At 40.0% G+C, this 27,059-nt stretch overlaps 1 protein-coding gene across 1 annotated transcript in view; it reads right to left on the reverse strand.

Annotated features, from left to right (window-relative positions):
* Cc2d2b (coiled-coil and C2 domain containing 2B) overlaps nucleotides 1-27,059 on the reverse strand; it is an 88,513-nt gene that overhangs the window by 16,847 nt on the left and 44,607 nt on the right. Inside the window, exons 18-27 of the mRNA XM_052762240.1 lie at nucleotides 26,800-27,003; nucleotides 25,120-25,212; nucleotides 24,313-24,404; nucleotides 13,764-13,934; nucleotides 12,055-12,151; nucleotides 11,221-11,330; nucleotides 7,326-7,422; nucleotides 3,273-3,371; nucleotides 402-584; nucleotides 34-231 (exon numbers count right to left, since the gene is read on the reverse strand). Of these exons, the coding sequence (XP_052618200.1) occupies nucleotides 34-231; nucleotides 402-584; nucleotides 3,273-3,371; nucleotides 7,326-7,422; nucleotides 11,221-11,330; nucleotides 12,055-12,151; nucleotides 13,764-13,934; nucleotides 24,313-24,404; nucleotides 25,120-25,212; nucleotides 26,800-27,003 (1,344 nt within the window). The remainder of the gene's footprint in view (nucleotides 1-33; nucleotides 232-401; nucleotides 585-3,272; nucleotides 3,372-7,325; nucleotides 7,423-11,220; nucleotides 11,331-12,054; nucleotides 12,152-13,763; nucleotides 13,935-24,312; nucleotides 24,405-25,119; nucleotides 25,213-26,799; nucleotides 27,004-27,059) is intronic.

Raw genomic sequence — 27,059 nt, forward strand, 5'->3', positions numbered from 1 at the left:
AACAATAACTGAAAGAAAAAAAATGTCACTCACAAGGGTTGCATTCGAGTCATGAAGAAATATATCCAGAAGTTGCTGTGGTGGATTTAACGCCTTGATGTATCTTGTGACAAAGACCTGTATCCCTTCACCATTAAAAACAGTGGTCACAACTCTTCGGTTGGGAAACATGGCCTTACAGTTCTTAGTAAAAGTCTGTGCTCTCTGCAAAATGTCTGTTTGATCTGAAAACTAGAATCAGATTTAAAATAGTTCAACACTGTGCTGCTCCCTTCCTCCTTAGAAGATAAGAGAAAAACCAGTGTTTTACTTCTGATAACTTTGAAATTACTACTGGTTTTTAAAAAACAGTTTACACTTTTTTGATGATTTGTCTCAGAATAATTCAGTGTGAAACCTACCTCATCTAGTTTCGGATTGAACGTGATATATGATAGCTGAGGTTCAATTGTAGCAAAAATATTCAGGAAGGTGCATTCTTTTGGGTTCTGCCCACTGCAGTCTTCTCTAGGAGGGACATAAGTGTTACTCCAGGTGTACCCAAGCAAAGAAGGTGGAATGTTCACCTGAAATGTCCCGCTAATCTGAAAGAACACGTGATTAGAATCAACATCAGCCAAACCTGTATCCCAGATCAGTCTTCTCCCCAGGACTGGTTTACAGGGACATGGGCTCCTGCTGGGGAATGATCAGGCTCTCTGGGGTGATCAATGGGCACCCTTGACACCTTGGATCTCTGACCAATATGTATTATGCAAAGAGAGAAAAAGTAACAAAAGGATGAACCAAAGGAGCAGGTTACCACACCACAGTGATAAAAACTCTTAGAAAATCTAATTTAAGGGGCTGGAGTGATGGCTCAGTAGTTAAGAGTATGTGCTGCTCTTCCAAAGGACTCTAGTGGGGTTCCCAGTGTTTATGTCAGGGGGCTCACAACAGCCTGTAACTCCAGCTCCAGGGGGTTTGATGCCCTCATCTGGACTCACGAGCACATACATACCCACACACATATACAGAATCAAACCTTAAAACAAGAAAATCTAATTTAGGCTCAAAGAAGATGCTGAAAGATCATGTTACATTCTGCATTTGAGTCTGGAGTGTGTGTGTGTGTGTGTGTGTGTGTGTGTGTGTGTGTGTGTGTAGGGGGGGAAGTAACTGCAGGAAAAACAGCCCTGAATAAGGCTTATGGAAACAGGGATCAGGAATGTAAGTGAGAAAGTTGGAGGAGGGAGCCATGAATCATGGTGGCAGCAGCAGCTGATGCTTACTGAGCCCTTACTATGTGCAAGGCCTGTACCACGTGCTGGTGAAGGTTGTTCTATTCAGTGAGGCAGCTGCCACCCCTACCTTTACTTAAAGTATTAAATTTGAGGTTCCGAGAGTTGTTGTAATTTGTGAAAGATCACAGAACTAGTGAATATAGTAGAGCCAGGATTATAATCCAGACTTGCTCATCTTTGAAACCCACACTTCTTAACTACCGGTCCATCATACAGCCTAGTCCGAGGCTGAGAGATATCTAAAGAAACTCACAAGTATAGGAAGCCCTGTGCCTCTGACCTCTGGGATCTCTATCAGTAATATGTTCCATCATGGCTTCATGTGATGGCCCATAACATCTTTCTATCTTTCAGCTATTATCTGTGATCTCTTTCTTTAAAAAAAATTCAACGGTTTCTGTTGGTACCGTAACAGAAGGGCTGTGGTCACATAAATAAAATGCAAGCAGAAGTCTGGATGGCTGGGGAACTCCTTCCCTGACACAGGGAGTGGCTGTCTCTTTCTCCCTGCCTCGGGTCATAACGCAGCTATGAAGCTGGAGTTGTAGTGAACAGTTTGCCACTCTGAGGATAAAGAACACATAATGAGGGCAGTGGAGCAGAAGGATAAAGATAGCTTGGGTTCTTGACAATATCCCTGAGCAGCTGCCCCTGGCGTCTGGACTTCTTTACTGGGGAGGTGAGTAGACCCCTGACTTACATCAGCCATGGTTGGTTTTCTGCTGTACCTGGCCTAATCAAGTCCTAAGTAATGTACACGTGATTCATTTTCACTCAAATGCCCTAAAGTGCTTGTGGAATTCATTGAAATATTTACTTCAGCAAGTCAAACAAGAAAGAAAAAAATGTAATCAGACCTTTCCTTGGGCTGCCAGCTCACAAATAATGACATAGAGACTTATTATTCTTTATGAAAGCTCGGCCTTAGCTTAGGCTTGTTCCACTAGCTCTTATAACAAATTAACCTGCTTTTATTAATCTACGTTTTACCATGTAGCTTTTCACCTTTCTTTCGTTCTGTATGTCCAGCCTCCTCCATGTCTCATTAGTGTCTCCTCTGCACCTCGACTTCCTCTCTCTGCCTGGAAGTCCTGTCTATACCTCCTGCCTAGCTATTGGCCATTCAGCTTTTTATTAAACCAATCACAGCAATATATCTTCACACAGTGTACAAATACCCCACAACAAAACCAAACAAATTACTGAAACATTCTTCTCCTCTGATCCTACACCTCCACTGCCCCAGTGGCCCAGGCAGAGGGAGGTCCTGTTACTCTTTACACTCTCAAGACCCATCCCATATACCACTGAAACACTACAGCATACCACCACACCAAAATGTTAATCCTCCATCGCATACCACCACAGAAACACTACAGCATACCACACTGCACCACATGTTAATCCCCTCCCACCCCAGACAATGAACTTAAGGCAGGAAATTCACTTCTGACTCTTCAAATCCTTGGTGTCTGGCATAGCTTCCGGGATATCAGGTACCAGGCTTAAGCTCTTTCAGTAAGGAAGTAACTGAGCCTAAAGGGGAGCCTAGACTGGAGTTTCACACTAGCTGGTCATGAAGGCTCACTGCTGCTACTGAACCGAAACAGTGGAGCCTCCGAGGGTCTTGCAGAGGTCAGAGCTCATCATCATGGTATAACTGATAAACAAGACTAGGAGACAAAATTCTTGGCACCTGGGTCTGGCCTTAGAAAGGTCTTTATGCAAATACGAATTTTGCTTTCTGTCTTCGGACTAGCTTTTTTTTTTCTGTCTTATTAAACATTTTAAAAATGCAAGAAGTTTACAGGTTTCTCCTTGAGACAGTCGCACTCTGTAAGTACTATAAACCCCACAACTTGGTAATATAGGGTCATTTTAATAACCTTGTAACCTGTCAGTCACACACTGTGACTCAAAAACATCAGAAAGTGCTTTTATTAGGCAGAAACAAATCTTGGAATAATTAGCAAAGAACTTTTCTGTTACCTCAGACTGCTGCAGAAGGGCTGAGAAAGGGAAGCTGATGGAGCCCAGCCAGTTCTTCTGTATGTAAGAGTGAGCACTGCAGCTCTTGAGACAATGGTCCTGTTAAAGCACATTTAAGTTAAACTCACAAAAACGGTTCCGATAAGATGGATACTTTTACAAACTCATAGGAAGCTTTAACAAACTATTCTTTTTTTGCTCCCCTGTTTCCCGTGTGTGTGTGTGTGTGTGTGTGTGTGTGTGTGTGTGTGTGTGTGTGTGTGTGTGTGGTGTGTGTGTGTGTGTGCACGTGTGTGTATTTGGGTGCAGTTTGCATGCCTATTTCATTGGGTGTTCTTCTCTTTCACTTTGCCTTATTTCTTTGAGGCAAGATCTCTCCATGAACCCAGGTATGTAGTTGAGACTGACCTTGAACTTCACATCTTTACCTCCCATGTGCTAGGAGTACAGCCCTGAACCACTACACCCAGCTAAGAATTTGATTTTTTTTTTTTTTTTTTTTTTTTTTTTTTTTTTGGTTTTTCGAGACAGGGTTTCTCTGTGTAGCTTTGCGCCTTTCCTGGAACTCACTTGGTAGCCCAGGCTGGCCTCGAACTCACAGAGATCCGCCTGGCTCTGCCTCCCGAGTGCTGGGATTAAAGGCGTGTGCCACCACTGCCCGGCAAGAATTTGATTTTTAAGATGACCGGTTTAGGAGTCTGTTGTGTCTGGTAGGGTGGGTCAGGAGGAGGCAGATTCTCAAAGAGGCAGTTGAATACTTTCAAATGCTAACATTTCAGCACACAATCCTTGCAAAATAACCCTTTTCTTTTTGTCTTAGGATGTGGTTTCTTTGTAACCTAGCTTGCCCAGTGGGAGCCTTCTCTTTTTATTAGGGTGTGTTAAAGGGCCACCACAGATCAGGACCAGTGGCTCCACAAAACTGGAAACAAGGAAGTAAATGACATGATTGCTCACACAACTCAATGATGCAATTAAAATTTAAAACTGAAAGTTTACACTGAAACCTCTCAAACATTTGAAAATGTAAAAACATAATATACAAAAATTGCAGACGAAGGAAGAATACATAATAAAAAATACACAGAAAATAATGCAAATTAAAAATAGTAGGTCAATCAGGTAGAAAATATGCAGTCCAAGACAGTTGAAGATGAGGGCATAGTTTTAGAATGGTTCTATTACTTAGGATTGAGTCAGAGATCAAACAAGCAAGTAAACAGATATTGAACACATTTGCCCAAATAAATTCAGAAGTCATGGTCAGAAGGACATTAGAAGAATGTAATAAAATTCCAAGCAGAAATAAATGAAACAGAAAATACAGAATAAGTATAAACTTCAAATAATTTTTTCAAAAAGATTGAGAAATCTGGTAGAAGTTCTGTGAAGTTCTAAATTTTAGCCCAAGGGTCAGAGGAGGAGGAAAAACAGGGATGTTCATCAGTTAACAAGACACAGGCTGAACAGAACCAAGGCCTGAGTTATGGCTCTATCCTATCAACACCACATGCTGCACATCCTGCTGACAAGGGCCACCCGAGCAGAAGCAAGTCTCTCTCGTTAGGGACTATCCTCCTGTCTTGGCTTTTTCCACCCTTGTCTACAGCCACTGTAAGTTCATTGTGAATGACTTATGCTCTCCTAGCCCACATTTTCATTATAAAAATGTCCTGGCTTTTAGGTCCTTTTGACATATTTGCAACTGCTGTCAGGCTTTGCTGCAGGACCTTGCCCAAGGTCCCTTTGTGACTAGAAGCCGCTATAGCTAAATAAGCCCGACCCCTTTATTTCATAGCTCCTTGATCTCAAAAAATTTGAGTGTGCTGGTGCATACCTGTTCTCCCCCCTTTGGGGAACTAAGGAAGAAGAATCGTGAGTTTTAGGACAGTCTGAACAACATTTTAAGATCTTGTCTTAAAAAACAGATATAAGGGGCTAGTGAGATAAGATGGCTCAGTAGTCAAAAGCACTTGCTGCTCTTCCAGGGGACCTGAGTTCAATTCCCAGCACCCACATCAGGCTGCTTACAACCACCAGTAACTATCTCCAGCTCCAGGGGATCTGACATCTCTCTGGCCTCTGCATACACATGCACATAAATGCACATCGACACATAAATAAATAGTAACATAAATCTTTTTAAAAACAGATACAAATAATAAAATCAGAAGAAAAAATAGAAGCACTTGGATAAAGTCAAGAATGATACGTGGCTAACAGTATAATATTAAAGATTAGAAGACTACTGATAATGATATACTAATGATGTGAAATCTTTCAAAAGAATCCTTTCTTCTCATCCTTCAATCCTTCTCCTCTCCCCTGTACTCTCTCCACACCCCCACCCACACCCCAATTTCCTTTCCTAAGTATTTAGACCATCATCTGAACACTGGATTCATTTAAGTTCTTTCTGTGGCTATCATGTTTATGTTATAGTTTTAGTTAACCCAAGCTCTGAGCCTGGAGTTCCCAGCCCAGCTCCAAATGCAGTTCACGACAGCTCCGCCATCTCTAGGGTTGAGAATCTGGGATGTGTCTGTGAGACGTAAAACAAAGGGGAGAGCCATGGGGAGTAAGAAAGATTTGATAATAGAAAGAAAAAACATAGGAGAAAAGAGGAAAAGTGGCATTTGTGAACAGAGTAGTGATCAATAATAAACCGAAACTGTCTTTCAAATAGATGCTTGTCGTTCATTCTAATCTTTTATGGGAAAATGGAATGTTTCATCTACAGTTACCTACAATGCAGTCCATGAGGAAAGGCCAATATGGACAGTTTCCTCTTCTAACTAGAGTGCCAACATTGTCCCAAGCACATCTTAATACACGACACATGTAGATTGAACCCATAACAAGGCAAAGTGCTTACAAGAGTTCAATGTCAATCAACTTATTCCCATTTGTTAAACCAGTCCCTGAGATAGAATCAGAAAAGTACTCAGTGTAAATCCTTGGATGTAAGCCATCAACAAATGGCCATTTAAGACCTTACCCTCAGCCTTTATTAAGAATTCATTTAAAGTCCCCCCCCCCCCCCCCCCGAGACAGGGTTTCTCTATGTAGCTTTGCGCCTTTCCTGGATCTCGCTCTGTAGACCAGGCTGGCCTCGAACTCACAAAGATCCGCTTGCCTCTGCCTCCCGAGTGCTGGGATTAAAGGCATGTGCTACCACCACCCGGCTAAAGTTTTAATACAAATGTTTGTTCACTCTTGGAAAGCTGGCTTAAAGACATTGTTGCTAAGATTTTTTTCTGATGATCCAATCCTGAGCTCCACACTGCAAGGTCTCATCCATCCTCTCTGACCTAGAGCCTCCATTCCCCCAGACAAAATCATCTATCCTTCCAACAGACTGTGGTGACAGGGCCAGTTCTTCAGGGTGTTGTCCGCAGCAGAGTGCTTCTATGTATCCTTTCCTTCCTGATAAAGCCCTCTGCATACCTGAGTGCCTCAAGAATGAACTCTGAGGTGAGAAAGGCTCTTGAGTAATCCTGATTCCTTTCTACCATCTCCCATCTACCGAATACTGGCTCTCAGGCAGTGAGCAGGGTGGACCTTACCCCTAGTAACTGTTCCAATGATTTTAAAGCCATTTATACGAAAGCACTTAACCTGCCTACCCAGAGATGGCAGCTATGGTAGACACACATCTTACATTTTTCATGTCAAGCTAAGAGGAAGGAAACTAACACTTACTACAGAGCTTGTTGTGGTGCTAGGCTTTGGGTTAAGACTTTTCACTAATGTATATTTAGAGTGGTTTGTCATGTGTCTAACCTTATTGCACACTGACTCAAACCCTTTTAAGAAAATATTACATATATCACATTAAAAGCAAATTACACATGGTGGCATATACTCATAATAGCACTGCTACAAGTTCAAGACCAGCCAGGGACACACAGTGACTTCAGACCAGCCTAGGCTGCACAATGAGCTCTTGTCCCAGAAACAGACAACAAAATAAGTTCACAAACATGTTCCAAGATCTCATTCAGTTTGACTTAATAATTATTTCAACATTAACCAGACATTTTCCTATATTACCTCATGTTTTTCAATGACCACTTCATCAAAAACATTGATATGAATATTATCTTTTATTTTTGATAAACTAGAGAAGCTGTAATCATGTCCTGGTGATCTGAAAACAAGAAAAGCACATTTTAATGTTTAAGGCTTTTTTTCAAAATCCACTTATTTTCTAAGCATGTAACTGATAAAGTATAATAAATTGACTATGATCTTTTCCTTTGTAAAGTTTAAACTTGGAAAAAGCTATATGCCTTAAAGCCTGGCTTCTACTATTCATTAGAACTAATGTGTATATTATAATCTACCTTACATTTCTTTTAGATGAAAATAAAAATAGACAGCAGCATGGGTCCAGCTGGAGATCATGTTAAGGGAAATGAGCCAGGCAGAGAAAGACAATGCTTGGCACTGTGAATCCTAAAGAGAAGACTCATCGAAATGACCAAGACTCCAGACAGTCCATCTTTGGAGTTAACAATTCCCAGATCAGCTAGTGATCACCACATTACACCAGAGTGTGTACCACCCTTCTTTAGTCTAGTTCTGTGCGACAACTAATACAAAACATGGGCATTGCTGTGGGATTTAACTTGTAGAAAGGTAGTATGCCTCACTGAAGAAATTCAGGAATTAGTTCCAAGAGGTCCAGGTCAACTGAGATGTCCTGGCAGCAGATAAAAAGGAAATGCTTGCCCTGGTTGATGATGGCTCTGCCCAGCATGTAGCCTTCCTGTTCCTGGTCTCACTGTACTCCTTTCCCCACCTTTAAGAGCCCTTTGTACCTCTGTCCCCAAGATAGAGCTTTGAGGATGACAGCTCTCCCATCCCAGGATGCCCACAACCCTGAGGTTCCAACTATTGTCTTCTGAGTGGCAAGCAGTCCAGCCCTTGCCTGGTAATATTTTTATTTTTTACCATACAACTGCCACTGCTACTGACGTTATTAAAGCTTTCTTTTTTTTTTTTAAATGAAGGAAGTACTACTTCAACGAATCTCCAATAATGCCCATACTTTTCTGATAATAGGTGTAGCAGTGACCACCGAAAAACACTGGCTGAGTTCCTTGATAATTTTAAATTGAATACTCCTTATATTTCCAAGAAATAAAATAAACTAATTCTCCTACTTTGTTCCTCTAGGGTTTCATTTCATGGTAAGAATGCCTAGGCCAAGGCAGGGGAGGCTATGTATCTTTACAGCACTCTACTAGCACAATTAAGGACAAGAATATCTTCGAAACACTTTTCAATTTGTCCATTTGGTACACCTTAAATTACCAAGTCCTTTGCACTACCTTACGTTATATAGTATATTCAAATTCACCTCAAATTTTGCTGCAATTCCTCCTCCAAAGTAGAGCTCACTAATTATTCTTTATGTGCTGGCACTATATGTTACACTTGCATGTAGGTTTTTTTTTTCCTTTCAAATACTAGGAATTGAACCCAGAGCCTCATGTAGACTGCAAATACTGAAGCACTCTATGGTCCTGCATATAGTTTTTAATCACTAGAATGTCACAGGGAACAAGGAGTTGGGTCAGAATTTTCTATCACAGATAACAAAAAGTAATAGTTGGATCCTTAGCTGACTGTCTGGTTCCCACTGCGTTTTTGGCTTATCTCACCGTCAGAACCAGCATCTGTGGTCTCCCCTTTAGTTTACTGACAAATTTATCTTCCTTACTGATCCTTTTATGTTCTGCTAATCAAATTACTTTAATGTAGTGTATCCGTCTGGGAACACTGGCACATGACTATAATCCAAGCACTTGGAATGCTCAAGCAGAAGGAATAAAAGTTCAAGGCCAGCCTCATCTATATAGTGAAATCTAGGGCAGTCTGGGCTACCTGGCAAGAAACTGTCTTAACAAACCAACAAATAAATTAATAATCCAAGTATTTTCCGGCACACATGATCATCTACCTTCCTTTACAAACTTTTCCAGCAAATACATTTTCTTTTCATTGTTTCCCACCCATCCTGCTCCTTCTCCCTCCTTCTCCCTGTTTCTCTCACACATCCTGGTCAGTGTCTGGTAGCTTTCACTTTGAGAGAGGAATCTTGGGTAAGAAAGCCCACAAAGCATGCACAATGTTACCATAGAGAGCATGTACAGAGTTATGTCAGTTCTTCTGCGTTTCCTTAGCATTTGTTGGAAGAGGCTATATGTTAACATGGGAACCAGATAAAACATATAAATAATATCAAATCATATAAATAATCATATACAATGATTATCATGTCATATGGACTATGAAATTATATAAAAGATTCATAGAAAATGATCTTACATTTAGGAATAGAAATTCAATTTTCCCAAAATTGAATAAAATATTATTATTTGAAATAAAATTATGTTATTTGAAAAATGTTTAGGTATTTAGCAGTTATGGACACTTGATTATGAAGTAAACAGTAAACATGTGCCCAGCAGTAAAACACAGATATCAAAGAAAGTAGACATGGAGTTTGACCTATTTTTATTGAGTCCTGTGTAGGCTGCTTCTAAACACACTTAGTTATGAGATTATTTGAGTCCAATTCATTTTTCCTTCTTTGAAGCAAGCATAAATATGGGGACATATTTCTTCTGGGAGTTGAAATCTGACTTATTAATTTTCATTAAAATGCCTTTTACATGCAGGAGTCTTTTGAGTAATGTGGTTTTACTCATTCTTGACAAAATGTAAGTAGTCTAAAACATTAATATAAGTCACTACAAGTTTTAAAGGAAGGAAATCCACTGCTGATTAAGCACGTACATGTTGTACAGTCTTGATAGATGTGGGATTACTGGGCCCTGCCCTAAACCTACAAACTTAGAAACAAGAAGGTGGGCCCAGACATCTATGTTTAAGAAGCTGTCTAGGAGCCTATAATGCATAAAAATTGAGAGTCACTAACTCAAAACCATGTGCTTCAGAAGACAAGTTCAGGAACGTACAGAACAGCACTGTTTGCAAAGGCAAAAATATAAGTGGGGGGGTTGTGAAGACAAGAAAGGGTTAAGTCATCATAGTGTTTTCACTCAACAGAAGATTATACACAAGTTCAAATAAAGGGATGAAACTGTCAGTCTATTATGCAATTGTAGAACACCTGAGACAAGGTAACTTGTAAAGAACAGACTGTTCTCTCACAGTTCTGGAAGCTGAGAATACAGAACCTATGCAGTATCTGGTGTGGGTCTTGATGTCTCTTCACATAGCTCAATAGAGAAACCCACTTCTACAAGCCCAGCCTGCTCCACCTTTCTATAACAGTATCAATTCACTGATAAGGGCTGGTGAGTACTAGGACAATGAGATACGCTGTGTTCTATAGTGATATCCTTGAAATTGAAACATTTCTATCCCAGAGGAAGGCTGTTTAAGACTCATGAAGTAAACAACTCCCAAATTTCAGAAAGTCCCTGAAACATATTAGATTCACAAGTCCCATCTCTGAAGTTATATAAGCAGTAAGGACTGATGAGAAGAGCAGACTCTGACCCATCAAGCTACCTGCAGGTTCTGCAGAGCACTCTAGGACTGCTGTTTTCTTGATTTGGCATCTAGGCTGGGGTGTGTTTCCTAGTGATGCAGCTGCCTTTGAGTCATCCATGCTTCTGTACGTAAGCCCTCATCTGTACTCATGTTGGTAGCTACAATACACTAATTGGTTTGTCAAGTTGGATTTTTGTAGAATTATTTCTTTGGTCCCTGTCTGTCATTGGTTCCCTATGTGGGATGATCAGACATCTGTTTGTGCCTCCCTAAAAAAAGCCTCACACAACACCCCTTCCCAAGAATAAGGTGGATGGTACTACCTCAACATATACACTCACTCAAGCATACATGAACATGCTTCCACACCACAGAATTACTCTGACTAGGAACTGCAGGAAAATGGACTCCAACTTACATAAAATCTACTTTGATTTCTTCATTCCAGCATGGATGGAATCCACTCGCAGTATTGGTTTGATATATGGTGTGTTGAAAAGAAACTTCTATGAAAGGGTGCACAGTATCCTGAAATGCAGAGTAAACACTCCTGGATTTTTGCAATATCTTACATGGTGGAGAAAAGCAAAACGTTAAGAGATTATTTGGCAACTGGTTTCTTTGTTTAGTCATTAATTTAATGAACATCTATTGGTCTTATTTTATGTCAGGCACTCTTCAAAGATCCAAAGGCAAATAGAATTTTTCCTTAAAGATTTGAAAGTTTGCCAGGGAAAAATAAACAGACAAGCAAGTAAGTACCATGAAATGTGAGCAATCCAGCAAGAGAACCAGCTTGCAGCTGTGGGTTTCAGGAAAGGGTATGGGTGTGTTTCTGGGGTGAGGACCAGATGAACATCACAAAGAAAATCCTGCTTGAGCTCAGGCTTTGAAACATTGCTATGCTTATCTGGCTAAGCCCATGGAGATGGGTGGAGGCCATTCCCAGCCAAGGGAACAACTACTGGAAACCAAGACAACATGGCTGTGCACTGGACAGACATGAGAATGGCTGGCAGAAAAAGAGCTAGACTATCAAAGATTCTGTGTGTGAGTCAGGAGCTTATACCTTGTTCTACAGGGCCTGAGAGCAGAGAACGAGATAATATGAATTCCATTAATAAATAATACCTTTATTTTGTTAATGGAAAATAACTGAAATCTGAGTAATGTAGATATGAAGAGACTAGTTGAGACCCAGGTGCAACTGAGAGCAATCAGTCAATACTGAGCTTTATAAGATGTTAAGTACCTCATTTAAGAAGTCATTCGAGGCTACACACTTGATTGCTTCCTGATGTCTGCGGTAAGACATGGATGACCTCGAGTAAGTAGGCGTATCCAAAGTTCTTCTGGAAAAACAACATCGAGACACAGTTTTAACATTAGTGTTGGTGAAGCAGAGGCAGGCTGATCTCTGTGAGTTGGAGGTCAGCCTGGTCTACAGGGAGTTCCAGGTCAGCCAGGGCTACACAGAGAAACCCCGTCTCAAGAAACAAAACAAAACAAAAAATATTAGTGTTGGTAAGCATGAGGATTACTCTGGATCTTAGAGAGGGTTTTTTTGTGGTTTGTTTTTTTCTTTTCTTTTTGGTCTCATCACGTTGGCGATCATCACTGCTCTGGTGGAGTGGTTGGCTCCTAACCACTGAAGTACAAGCTTGATCTAGTCTGTGGTAACATGATCACTGGTTTTCAGCACCAAGGGAACAGTGAGCTAAGTGATATTTGGGGAATAGAGCCTTCCTACTCTCTTTTGGTGTTAGAATATTTTGTTCTGCAGGATGATGGCTATAGAAAATGACAGAAATTTTATGTTCTTTCTTCAAAAAAGCCACTAAAATGTGCATTGATTGTGAAAATAATTAGCCATGTCAAGGAATAAGGTTGTAGTTTGTAAAACAAAGTAAAAACCTCTAAAAGGTTTTAAATATAAATTAACAGCCAGTAAGAAAAACGTCTGTTTTTCACAGATAATATCCATGAGTTGTACTAAGCTGAAAAAAAAAGCAAGCAGAGACCATATATGGTAAACATGGAAGAGGAAATACCTGCTATTCCTAGGACATTTGGGTAGTAATATTTATATTTATCAGTCATCCCTGACCCTAAATATCCAGGATACACGTAATGAAATTGGTACTCAATATTCACAAGGCCAACATTTGGCCAGCCTTTGGTAGGTAATGTCTATTTTGGTCCCCAAAAATATAAATAAAATGTACTTGGTGCATACAGGAAAAGGAGGTGAAATCCCACTTTGGTGGAGTTACCTACAGACCCTAAGCAGAACAGGCTGTAGCTGTACTGACTCTGACCACACGAACCTTTCCACATTTGAAGACTCCCTGAAACAAAATGCGTGTCCCATCTGCTTTTCCCATCTTTCTGATTCTGACACTGAGGGCACACCGCTGTGACAGTGAATGAAACGGTTGGCAGCAGAAACTTCTAAAACTCACAGTAGGGAACAGGAACGAGAAGAACTCACTTGGTGACACGGAAGATGCTCGGGTGGCAAGTGCCTCCAAGGCATACACTGAGGTTACTTTGGGAGTCTCACATCCCTGAAATCTATTTGTTTGGTTTGGGCAGTTTGTTTTGGGCCAGGGCTTTGAGCACATTATGCAAACACTCCACCTCTGAGCTACTACAGAAACTTTTACTACGTGACATCGAGAATAGGTTTGACCATCCAAATGAGGGGCTGAAAGTTTAATCATTTTATGCATGTGATTTGTGTGTGTGTGTGTGTGTGTGTGTGTGTGTGTGTGTGTTAGACATTACACTCACAGCATTGCATGTACCAGGCAAGTGCTCCATCACTGTGCTACACACCTCCAGGGATTATGCCCTGAAACATTAATGAAATACAAAGTTTCACAGATGAAGTAATGAGGATGTTTAGCATATGTAAGAGAGATCTTTGGCAACTGCAGACATTGGAGTCCGTCACTTTACCTATGAGATATTTTTTTTCTGGTAGGAATGTTGTAGGCTCTCAGGATCCTGACCAGAATCTTGATATCTCCATCAGAGACAGTCTGTGCTGTGACCTTTCTTCTTTCTTTCCGCTGAGGCTTTAACTTCCTTCGTGGTTCAATGAACTTACAAATCGCATCTGTCAACTGACTAAAGAGTAAAAAGCGATCAGCTCCATATACACGGAATAACACCGTTTTAAATATACTAGTGTTTAAGACAATTGCTAATAAGTCCACTATTCTGAACCACATTGGGTCCATTATGGAAGGGGACAGAGCTCTTTTTAACCCAAAGTAGAAATCATTTCCTGAGCTTAGAAAGGAAGTGGTGCTAGGTCCCCTGAGGCTGGGTGGGCATATAATTGCTCCAGATCTTTGGTTACACACTCCAAAGTTTTATAGCAGCAAGATGAAGCTATAAAAATCTTTCACCATGACTATTACTTTTAAAAGCAAGCACTGTCTCAAAAATGACTGAATATCCCATATTCTCCACTGCTCTGAATCAGTTATTTGCCCATGCTGACAACCTAAATCCACAGAATTACAGTTTGATAGTCACGGCAGTTTCTGTTCAAGGTCTGAAAATACAAGACAGTGGATTTCAGTATCCCACAGCAGTCAGACCATTACTGGTGATGCTGAGAATTTGCATGTAGCCTCTGGAGGGGATCAGACCCAATCCTGACTCTCCCCTTGGCCTTCACAATGGGTGCTGGAGAATGGGGATAACCCAGCAAAGACTCCACCACTTGCCCCTGTGCAGCTCAGGGCCCTGGCACCACTGAGGTGTTGAGATATTTGATTGCACTGTAAAACCCTGAGAATGTGTTAATAAAATCAACCTTAGACCAGAGGGTGGAACCAGCAACTAGTTGACAGGAATTAGCCTTCCAGAGTACAGAAGAGCAAGGAAGATGGATAAAGAGACACACAGGAGGGAGTAGGTAGGGACCTGGAGTCTTTTTTGCTTTGGGACAGCTGGAGAGACGCTCTGTTGCTGGTTCTCCGGCCAAAAAGGAGAGTGGTCTGGTTGCTTCTCAGCCTCTCTGAGCTAGCAGGTTTTAAAAATGGATTATGGATGTTTGTCTTTGTTTAGAATGTTGGTTACAAATTGTTATGGATAATGGTCAGAAAAAAAGCTAAACAAAGGAGATCAGATTCAGGGTTTTTGTTTTGAAAAGAAGAAAAGGGGAAATGCTGTGGAATAATCCTCTTGTACACTGTAAAGACTTGTCACTCCTGTTGGTTTAATAAAACACTGATTGGCCAGTAGCCAGGCAGGAAGTGTAGGCGGGGTGACCAGGCTAGGAGAATGCTGGAAAGAGGAAAGGAGAGACAGGGTTGCCAACCAGATGCAGAGGAAGTAAGATGAGAGTGCTGGACTGAGAAAAGGTACCAAGCCACGTGGTACATAGACAAGAATTATGGGTTAATTTTAAGAGCGAGTTAGTTATAAGCCTGAGCAATAGGCCATAGCAGCTTCGTTATTAACCCATGGTAGCAACACATATTCACAGCGTACAAAAAGACCATCCACCCCACAGCTGCTTTCACCACAACATCTGACTCCCAAGTCCTTATTGGTCAACAGAATGATAGAGACTCGGTGGAAGTGGCAGAACCAGTACCAGTGGGACTGGAAATCCCGCCAGGCCGTGGCCTGAGCAGCAGGGCACAGACTGTGGGGCTGCAGATGGTAGTTAAAACATCAGTTGATTCAGGTGCAGCCGCTAATCAAATGGAAAAGGAACACTGAGGAGTCTCGGGTTTGCCGAGGGAGATGATGGGCTTATTGCTGTTGCTACCAACAATGGTTCATCCAGTAGCAGTCTTGCAAGAAAACCTCAGAACAACAAAAGAAATGGGACAGAGATATTCTCTTCTTTTTCTGTCTTGTCCTAGACCACACAAAAGGAGAGAGAAGCCAACCTCCTCTAGAGTACTGGACAACTGCAATGATGTCAGGTAGATGACCTAAAGGGGACAAATACATTCTGTCCCCAAACCTTACTCTACACTCTGAAACTGTAATGTTGTGGGATAATTGATCGTATTACAACACCCCGAGACTGTGTTAATAAAGTTAGTCTTGAGTCAGGGGGTGGAGCCAGTGACTAGCTGACCAGAATGAGCCATAGAGAAACCAGGAATATGGATAAAGAAGGTAGTAGTAAGGACAGACTTAGAGATTTTGCCATCTCTTCAATCTGAGAAGTGTGGAGAGAAGGTCAGCTGGTGGGTCCTCTGACACATCTTCGATCTACTAGGTTTTCACCCCAATATTGACTCCTGAGTCTTTATTGGTAATAGAACTTAAATAAACACATCCTCTAGCGTCCAATGCACAGCAAGCCACCACTTCTCCCCACCACCATAGCCACTGCTCAGGTGGCTCCTCCCACCACCACCACACCCAATCCCTCCCCATAGGTCTGGCTTTCCCCATCACAGTTGCCATTACATCTTCAGCTCTGCAGGTGGATGCCTCACAGATCTGCCACACAATTCCCATTTGCTCTATAACACCCGCTTGGGTTGCTGCTGCTTCCTCCACATGTGCACTGGACACTCCATTCCTGCATGCTTCACAGAGCTGCAGCTGCAGCCACCTGCCACCAGCTCTGTCATCATGGCCACACCCGTGCCCTCTCCTGGCATGCCCTCACCTCCCGCTGCTCCCCAAGCCCCCAGAGTCCACCATGCCAGCCTGCTGCCTGGACACCCTGCTGCACATTTTCCCCCACCCCCCAGCCCTAAGTGCCACTGCTGCATCTGGCTGCCCCACACAGCTCCACCATCACTACTGCTGCTGTTGTGGACAAACAGAAAAGTCAGCAGAATTGGTGAGACACCTGGGAAGTGCTTAACGAAGTGATATTGATTCTCTCCTCCATTAAGAATGGGAAATATCACAATGTAGGGAATTAGGACTCTGTATATGCCACAATGGATGACTTGAAAATGAAAACATTAAGTGAAGGGATAACTGACTTAGCTGGGATTGACATAATGTCAATTACAATTACTATCAGTTTGGTAATTCATGTTTTATCCTTTAAAAAGTGATTTGATAACTATGCCAATATGAAAAATTGACTGATAAGATACAAGCCTTAGAAAGACTTATTATTGATAAGATACAAGCCTTAGAAAGACCTACTAATGAAAATAAGAAAAAATATTCAGACACAGGCAGAGGAATTTAGATCAGGACCTATCATACCACTGCATAATGAAACTGAAGCGGAGCAACCCAAAGTTATTAGAAATCCAACCTCAATTTATCCAGTTACTATCCAAGAATGACCAGGAAACAATAGGTACCCCCAAGGTTATGCAGAAGTTAAATGGAATCCTATAGAAATGTTGGATTTGAGGAGATTTAAGGAAGCAGTCATTTCATAGGGTATACATTCACCCTATGTGAAGTAGATGTTAAATTCATGAGCAACTCACAACAGAATTATCCCCCAAGACTGGAAAGATTTAGCCACAGCAGTATTGGAAGCTGGTCCTCAGTTACAATGGTGAAAACAGTGGAAAGAGGAAGTTAGGGCCATAGAGCAATGAAATAGGGCTAGAAGTACGGACATCCCCAAGATCAGTTTCTTGGTGAAGGCCAGTATGCTGATTTGCAAAAACAGTTTGGATTTGATAATCACGCCTTAGCCCTATGTCAGTTAGCAGCTTTGAATGCTTAGGACAAGGCTGAAGAACCAAGAAAGAGGACTGAGTCATTTACTAAAATTATACAAGGCTGAAAAGAAACATTTACTGATTTTTTTTTACAAAGATTGACTTGAGCTAGAAATAGAATAGTATCAGATCCAGAAGTTAGAAAAATATTAATTGAATCTTTGGCTTTTAAAAATGCTAATTCATAATGCATAAGGGTGATGAGGCCTTTAAAGGCAAGATTAGCACTAATAGATGAATGGATTAGAAATGTTGGATTTCACACTTATGATGTTACTGTGATAGGAGACATAACTTTTAAAACTTTCAAGAAAAATCAAAATCTCAGATATTTTAATTGTGGTAAACATGGTCATCTGAAAAAGGATTGTGGGCAGGCATTCATAGAAACAAAGTTTTTTTGTTTTTTTTTTAGATAATCCAAATAGAAGTGGAGTGTGCAGAAGGTGTGGCAAAGGCTGGCATTGGACTAACGAATGCTGATCAACAAGGGGCAAGAAGGTAACCCTTTGCCACTGGGAAATGCACTGAGGTGCCTCTTGTAGGCCCCAATATCAAATTTGGTTCAATATTTCCCTGTCAGCATTGGAGAAACTCATCCACAGAGCAATTAGAAGACTTAATGCCTGTTGTTTCAAAACCATACTGCTCTGGATTACAGACAACTTCATTAGATAAAACAAAAAATTCAGGGGAGACCATAAAAGAAGTATTTTGTCAAACTTCTATAAATTATCAAAGACTGAGCTAAAAATACAAGTAAATGCATTGTAATTGAAGGTTTGGTAAACACAAGTACTGAGGTAACAGTAATTTCACCAAAACCTTGGCATTCTGATTGGCCTCTTCAGGAAGTAAATATTCAGCTTCTAGGGATTGGAACTTTATCTCAGGTAAAATAAAGCACAAAGTGGGTTGAGTGTATAGGTCCAGAAAGACAAATAGGAAAATTAAAGCCATATGTGGCTAACACAGCAATGAATTTATGGGGATTTGATTTGTCACAGCAATGGAAACCACAGATTAACATTCTTCCAATCTCAGAAACAAACCATAAAATAATGATTCTGAGAGAAATATTAAAAGGTATTATCAAGAATAGTAACTGACAATTCAGGTTGTAAATAAGTAGGACACAACAGCTGTTGGTCTCTCAAAGATACCAACAGCTCTACCTTTAAAATGGTTAACTGACAAACCTGTCTGGGTGGAACAATGGCTTTTGACATCAGAAATATTACAGGCACTAGAACATCTGGTCCAGGAGCAGCTAAATGGTCTAAATATTGAAGATTCTACCAGTCCTTTGAATTCTCCTATATTTGTCATTAAAAAGAATCTGGAAAATGAAGAATAATGGTAACAGATCTGAGAGCTGTAAATAAGGCAATCTAGCCAATGGGCTCTTTACAGCCTGGAATTCCATTGCCTTCTTTATTACCTAAGGGATGGTCTATTATAGTGATTGATTTAAAAGACTGCTTTTTTTTTTTTAACTACACCTTTACAAGAACAGGATAGAGAAAATTTTGCCTTCATGGTGCCCACTTATAATAATTGTCAACTTGTTAGAAGATACCAATGGAGGGTCTTAACACTTTGTGTCAATGTTTTATACAACAGCTGTTAGAAATAATTCATAAAGTTTCCTCAAACTGTAATTAATCATTATATGGATGATATCTGAGACACGGATACCTTAGGAAAAATGTTTGATGAAGTAAAGGGAAGTTTGCCTTATTGGGGATTACAAATTGCTCCTGAAAAAAATACATAGAAGATTCTATTAATTACCTAGGGCATAAGATAGGAAATTCAGTGACAGAAAGTACAAATCAGGAGAGATCAATTACAAACTCTTTATGATTTTCAAAAATTGCTGGGAGATATTAACTGGCTGTGGCCCACAATTAGATTAACAACTCAAGAACTAAGTCATTGATTTCAAAGCTTACAATGTGATAAGGACTTAAATAGTCCAAGAAAATTATCAACTGAGAGAGAATTGGCTCTAGTAGAAAAGAAGTTACAGGATGTTGGGCCGGGCGGTGGTGGCGCATGCCTTTAATCCCAGCACTCAGGAGGCAGAGGCAGGCGGATCTTTGTGAGTTCGAGGCCAGCCTGGTCTACAGAGCAAGATCCAGGAAAGGCACAAAGCTACACAGAGAAACCCTGTCTCAAAAAAAAAAAAAAAAAAAAAAAAAAAAAAAAGAAGTTACAGGATGCACATGTGGATCGCTTGGATCCAGAGCTTGACTGTATTCTGGTTATTTTACCTTCTACACATTCTCCCACAGGAATTCTTATGCAGAGAGAAGATAATATCTTATAATGTATATTTTTGCCACACAGAGTAAAAAATTAAAGACCTATATAGAAAAGATTTCTGAATTGATTCTGAAAGAAAAATTGAGACTTTACCAATTAGCAGGAAGAGATCCAGCTGAAATTGTGGTACCTTTTAATAATGGTGAAATTTCCTCATTATGGGCATAAAATGAACACTGGCAAAGAACTTGTAGTAATTTTTTGGGAGACATTAATAACAAATATCCCAAAGAGTAAGAGACTTCAGTTTATAAAAAGAACTAATTGGATTCTCCCTCATATAATAAAGGGGACACCAATTTCTGGAGCCCCTACATTCTATATTGATGCAAATAAATTAGGAAAGGTAGGTTATAAGTCAGGAAAAATAAGTAAAATGGTTCAAAGCCCTTATGACTCAGTTCAGAAACCAGAATTATGTGCTATTCTCATTATATTACTAGATTTTTTAGAACCTTTTAATATAGTTACTGACTCTCAATATGCAGAGAGTTGTTTTATGTATGGAAACCACTGAACTTATTCCAGATGATTCAGAAATAATTTTGTTATTTATTCAATTACAACAAATAATCAGAAATAGAAATTGTTTTTTGTATATAACACTTATCAGATCCCAATCAGGTCTACCAGGCCCTCCAACACAAGGTAATAATGAAATTAATCAGTTATTGGTAGGAAACATGCTAGAAGCCCTAGAATTTCATAAGAAACACCATGTTAATAGTAATGGTTTGAAGAAAGATTCTCCTATCACTTGGCAACAAGCCAAAGAAATTATAAGGAAATATCCTACTTGTCTTTTGTATAACCAAACTCTAGTTAGCTGACCTTACTAAGATAGAATAAGGTATTTAGGTGGCATGCAGAATTTTGAATTCTTAGGTATAGGTTCAATTCCTATTATCCTAGAAATAAGAGGATTTAAACCTCCACTACCTACAGGAAGTAACCCAAAGGGTACTCAAAGTAATGACATTTGGCAAATGGATGTGTTTCATTTTGAAAACTTTGGAAAAATTAAAGTATGTGTACCATACCATACATACATATTCAGGATTTCAATGGGCAACTGTTTTAAGCTCTGAAAAGGCTGATTCTATAATTATACATTTACTGGAATTTATGGCCATTGTGAGAATACTTGTACAAGTTAAGAGTAACAATGCTCTAGCATATGTCTCTAGTAAAATGAAAATTTTTTACATAGTACAACATAAAGCATATTACAAGTATACCACACAATCCTACAGGAAATGCAGTTATAGAAAGATCTAATCCCACTTTAAAAGATATGCTTAATAAACAGAAAGGGATGATGAAGACCCCCCAGGGATAGATACATTGTGCTTTAATAACTTTAATTTTTTTAAACACTAATGAGAAAGGAATGACAGCTGCAGAGAGACATTGGATAGTAGAAAAAACTGCTAAATTAAATCAGTCTGTATATTTTAGAGATGTGTTGACCTCAGAACAGAAACCAATATGTGTTACGTTGGGGGAGAAGTATTGATTTTGTTTCCATAGGAAATGAAAAGCTATGGATTTTTTCATAATTAATAAAGACCTCTTGAAAATCTTGGCTTCAAACATAAAGGAAGAAACCAAGAAAAACTACAAGACAGGTGATGTATATGCTGATCCATTGACATGGGAACAGCTCTGAGACTGAAAGAGGCATGATAAATATTGTTGGTTACAAAGTCCTCATGACTTATTATTACATGCCATCCTTTCATATGGCATGGATGGAGATTTATATCACAGTTTGTTTATGCAGTCCAAAGGGACTTATAAAGTCAATAGATGCTTTTTTATCTCAAACATAGCCCAGGTGATCCAGCCTTTCAGAATGCCTCTGTTGCAGTTTCCTTAAAAATCTGCATCCAAGCCGGGTAGTGGTGGCGCACGTCTTTAATTCCAGCACTCGGAAGGCAGAGCCAGGCAGATCTCTGTGAGTTCGAGGCCAGCCTGGTCTACAGAGTGAGATCCAAGACAGGCACCAAAACTACACAGAGAAATCCTGTCTCAAAAAACAAACAAACAAAAAAATCTGCATCCAGAACAACTTCAAAGTAGCTAGCTGAGATGGTCCAGCTCACAGACTACTCCAGCCAGGACTTCAGTAAGCCCTGCACTGACCCATCACACAGACTGGACAACAAATGACACAGCTAGCTCTCCCAGGACTTGACCATTATCCCAGTTTTCTCACGGTCCCCTAAAGATGCTGTCGCTCCCAGACAACAGGAAGTAATTTTAAGAACATGATACCCACATTCCCAAGAGGTAGGGTAGGTGGTTTTTGGTCATTTAGTGGGTTATGTATGTTTGACATTTTTAGGGGGGTTAGTTGCAAGTTGTTATTGGTTATGGTCATGGAGGAAACTAAACAAAAAAGGTTGGATTAAGGGATTTCTTTCTTTTTTTCTTTTCTCTATCCTTCTTTCTCTCCTATCTAGTGGGAAAAAAAAGGAGGATATAGGAATGATAGGATGAAAGGGTAATTTATTGAATCTACTAAAAAGAAACGACTAGTCACAAAGAAATTGCATTGGTATGGATTTTTGTATGTTGATACAAATTTAAGGTTATTTTTGTGACAACATACTGTATGTATGTTTCTACTCTTGTTTAAGGTATTATACTTATGCAGCTCATTTAAAAATGTGATGTAAAGTTCTAGTCCTTGAAAGCTATTATTATAAACTGTTTAGGATAATTAAGAAATGCAGATTAATCATCTATAACAATCAAATTTGTAGTCATGTTAGACATGTTTTCAAGGTTAAACAGATATATTTTAGATAGATAAGTGGTCTTCAAATACTTCAGATATCTTCAGAATATGGCATTTAAGATGTTTTAATAACGTAAGACTTTTCATGACAGTGAGATATGTCTGTTCCTGGCAGCACCAATCTACTTCAAAAAAGGATAATGGGCATCAAGGAACCTCCATATGGAGTTTGCTTTCATTATGGCAAAGTTAGCCACCGGGCAAGAAAATTCTCTTGCCTTAACTGCTGACAGTATTCTGTCCAAATTGGACAAGCAGGATACAAAAGAAGGCAACTGATGAACTTTGCTGAGACAGAATAGGACAGCCCTTCAAAATTCCTACTTCAGAAAAGTCTGTCAGATATTCTAGGCCTGGAGACTGAAGATGGATGCCTATCTGTGTCATTTCTATAGTTTTAGAAGTTGTTTGCTCTGCATTTCCTATTTACTTAAGTAATATTTTTTCCTTCTTGGGTCTCTGATGGGGGTTGAAGAGGATAGTTACAATTTTCTTTGTTGCCAAATTCAGAAAAAAAATTACAAAAGAGATCTAAAGTTGATAAGTTTGAGAGACATACAAGCTTAAGTTGTTTATCTAAGAAAATGTCTTAAGATCTAAAAGGATATTTTTGGCTGGTAATATAAGTTATAATATAAAGTGATTTAGGTATAAAACTTTGGATTCGTGAAGACTAGATAATAAGTAATTTCTCCATATTTGCCAAATACAAATGGACTGGACATTGTGAATGTAATTCTTACTTGATAACTGTTCTTATTATATATAGTTTTACTGTGTTAGAGCTAAAGCCTTTCCTTTTTATTTAGACAATACCTGATACTTGTTCTTATTGCATATAGCTTTACTATGTAGAGTTGAAACCTTTCCTTTTTATTTAGATTACAAGGGGAAAATGTTGTGGGATATTTGATTGCACTGTGACACCCTGAGACTGTGTTAATGAAGTTAACCTTGAACTAGGGGGGCAGAGCCAGTGACTAGCTGACTGGAATTAGCCATAGAGAAGCCAGGAATACAGATAGAGAAGATTCACAGGAAGGAGTAGGGCAAGACTTAGAGATTTCACAGTCTCTTTGATCTGAGAAGTGTGGAGAGAAGGTCAGCTGGTCATTCCTCCTCTGCTGCTTCTTTGATCCATCAGGTTTTAACCCCAATATTTGACTTCCAAGGCTTGATTGGTAATAGAACAACTTAGATAAACACATCACTGCATTTTGACATGTGACATAATATTTATAAAATATAGAGAACCCAGAGTGTGGTGATATACTGTACCCTAATAAAATTTGCCTGAAGATCACAGAGACAAAGGAACAAGTCACTGCCACATCTTACCTCTAGGACTCCTCAGCCTGAAAAGCTTTAGTTTCTGTCTCCTCACACCTTATATGCCTTTCTCCACCCAGCCTTCTTAGAGCTGGGATTAAAGGCGTGTGCCACCACTGCCTGGCTCTGTTCCTCTCCTAGACTGAGTCAATCTCATGTAGTCCAGGGTGGCTTTGAACTCATAGAGATCCATCTGGATTAAAGGTGTGTGCCATCACTGTCTGGTGTCTATGTTTAATCTAGTGGCTTGTTCGGTTTTCTGATCTTCAGGCAAATTTTATTAGAGTACACAATATAGCACCACATCAGAGGATCCTGAAGATAGTAGCTTAAGGCTTTAATTTCACATTTAATAATTCTAAAGTACCTTGTAGATACAATTTCTTCATAGTCAGCCACAATATCAGACAAGTTAAATTTGCTGACTTTGATGATTCTTTTCATTATCAACCGTCTCACCTAAAGAAAAATCCAGAAGTTAAAAGAAATGGAGTGTTTCTGTTTTAAGGCTATGTATTTACAATTTTCACTGTGTATTTTGCCCCTCGATTTTTCAAACAGTGGGTAGAAAGGGAGCCAGGTAAGTGGAGATATGGCTATTTCTACTATTATTAAAATCATCCTCGAAACACAGTTATGCCAAAGCAAATTCCTTCTACACCCTTTCCTTTCTTGTTCCTTTCATCTTATCCAAATTCCTTGCTCAGTTTTCCACCTAACTCATGGTCTGTGGTGCCAGAATGAGTCTTTGTTAAGAAAAAAGACGTCCTGGGAACTCATTTCTACAACAGCCCTAGGGACCAACAGAACCAACTCACCTCCCTCTTGGATGGCCTAGAAGGAGCAAAATGATAAAAGTTCTCTTTTCTCAGGAGCAAGCACACTTCTCTATTTTCCAATATGGCAAACTCATTATGAGGGCACATCCTAAGCCTTGTTTTTAAAGTGCAGTGTTAATTAGGATGAGGTAAGAGGATGACGCTGTAACTTTCTTCCTTAAACAGGAGCTGGGTCTGTGCTCTCACAGTGAGTTCATTGTGATGAAGCAAACTGAAAAAGAGATCTAAAGAGAGTTGTCCCTCTAACTCTCTGCCAACAGTATCTGCCATGTGCCCAGCAGATGGGTTCTCACACAAGTAAATCAAAAACATTGACAATATCAAGCTGTCATTACCTTTCTCAGAAAACTGACAGAATTAATCCTTTGTGCAGTGATAGAGTTCACATCTGAAATGGATATATCCTTCTGTGCCTGACTTTCATACTCCTAAACAGAGAATTAGGTTAGTTTTGTCTGAGTGTAATAAGGGGATCAAATCTGATGTGCTCCAACAAAAAATTACAGTCATTTGTTTCTGTCCACACACAAGGCTGGTGGCAAACACTCCTCAGGAGGAAACTCCCTCTTCTGATTCTCTCACTGAGAACTGGCTCAAACCAGTTTATGACTGTGTCCATTTTCTTCCTCATGAAGTCATCGGTTTTTACTTGTATTAATTTGGGTAGTATATGCACCTGCAGGTGGAGGACAATTTGCAGGAGTGGGTTCTCTCCTCCTACCATGTAGGTCTCGGGGATCAAACTCAGATTGTCAGGCTTGGTAGCAGGTACCTTTATCCTCTGAGTCATTTGAAAGGCCCACTGATCTTCTAACTTACAGTGATGGCCAAGAAAAACTGTCATTCTGAAAATGGGGAGAAAAGTCATCGCTTTGCATTTCTTCTTTCCCCTCTGAGCCACCTAAGGAACTTCCATGACACTCCTGACTGGGCTGTGAGCATGTTCCTACTACAACTTGAGTTCTAAATATGATGAGATGAGTCCTGTGTAATTTTGTTTGTGTAGCTTCTAAATGACTGAGAGGACATCAGAATATGGCTTTTTTGTAGTTGTTGTTTTTCTGTTTGGTTTTTTGAGACAGGGTTTCACTGTGTAGCTTTGCGCCTTTCCTGGAACTCACTCTGTAGCCCAGGCTGGCCTCAAACTCACAGAGATCCACCTGCCTCTGCCTCGGGAGTGCTGGCATTAAAGGCGTGCGCCACCACCGAATCTGGCATTTTTATCCAAGCTGGCTGTCATCACCCTACAGCAGTAATTCCACTGGACAGAGATTTTCCTCAGAGATTGGAAACAGTTGTTTTTGAACTATCTCTTAAAGCTCCAGTGTAGGGTTCTGACAGTTGGCCGCTCTCACAGCCCTCCTCTCTTACAGTCCCTTACAGAGACTGGTGAGGTGCTGGTAAAGTGTTTAAAAGCGGGTCCTTTGGAAGTAGGAAGAGAAGAAGCTCCTATCTGGAACATTTACTATTCCATGGCACAAATACTCCCCCAGCTGCAGATGGATGGCAGCCACCAGGAACTCCTGGCGGGTGTGGCTTGGAAGGGACATGTGTAACAGACTGTCACTGGTTGAACTGAGCTGGCTGCAGCATATAACCCAACAAGACCAGTGCTTCTCTTGTCCCTTTTCCAGATTCTAAAGATCTGAATCGAGATATGTTACAGTTAATATCTACATTCACCATGGTTGTGTTCCTTTCCTGACTCCTCCCCGGAACCAATGTTAAAATTGGTGATATATTTTATGAAAACAAAAATATGCCAGTTACATCAATCTGGAATACATCTAAAGGATTTGGGCTGTTAAGTAGATTGGATAGTACTACATTGTAAAGTCATGCTAAGGACATGATGGGACTTAGGTGATCTGTACATTTACTATCTAAAGAGAAAGGAAGGATCTGTGCATTTTTAGTTACCAAAATTAATACAGACATATAATGAAGACAGATTTAAAGCAGCAGGATATTAACTCTATCATACAACAAGCTATGTCTGAATAAGAGCCGAGTACCTGGAAGACTACGTCTGGAATCTCTTTGTCATAGAGGGGCATCTGCTGCAGAAGGAAGAAATCCAGCTGGCCCGCGTTTCTCAGCTGCAACAGCTGGAAGCGTTTGCTCCTTTTTATTTCTTCCTCAGACACAAAGTTAAATTCATCTTGCAACTGCTCAAGACGGAAATATTTTGGGATTTCCTGCCCTTTGTGTCTCAAATACTGTAAAACACAAACATGCAAAGTCTTTACTTAGGAGATGATTTTTAATTCACAAA

The sequence above is a fragment of the Peromyscus californicus genome, unplaced genomic scaffold (assembly GCF_007827085.1).
Source record: "Peromyscus californicus insignis strain IS unplaced genomic scaffold, ASM782708v3 Scaffold_4__1_contigs__length_199733344, whole genome shotgun sequence".
Lineage (NCBI taxonomy): Eukaryota > Metazoa > Chordata > Mammalia > Rodentia > Cricetidae > Peromyscus > Peromyscus californicus.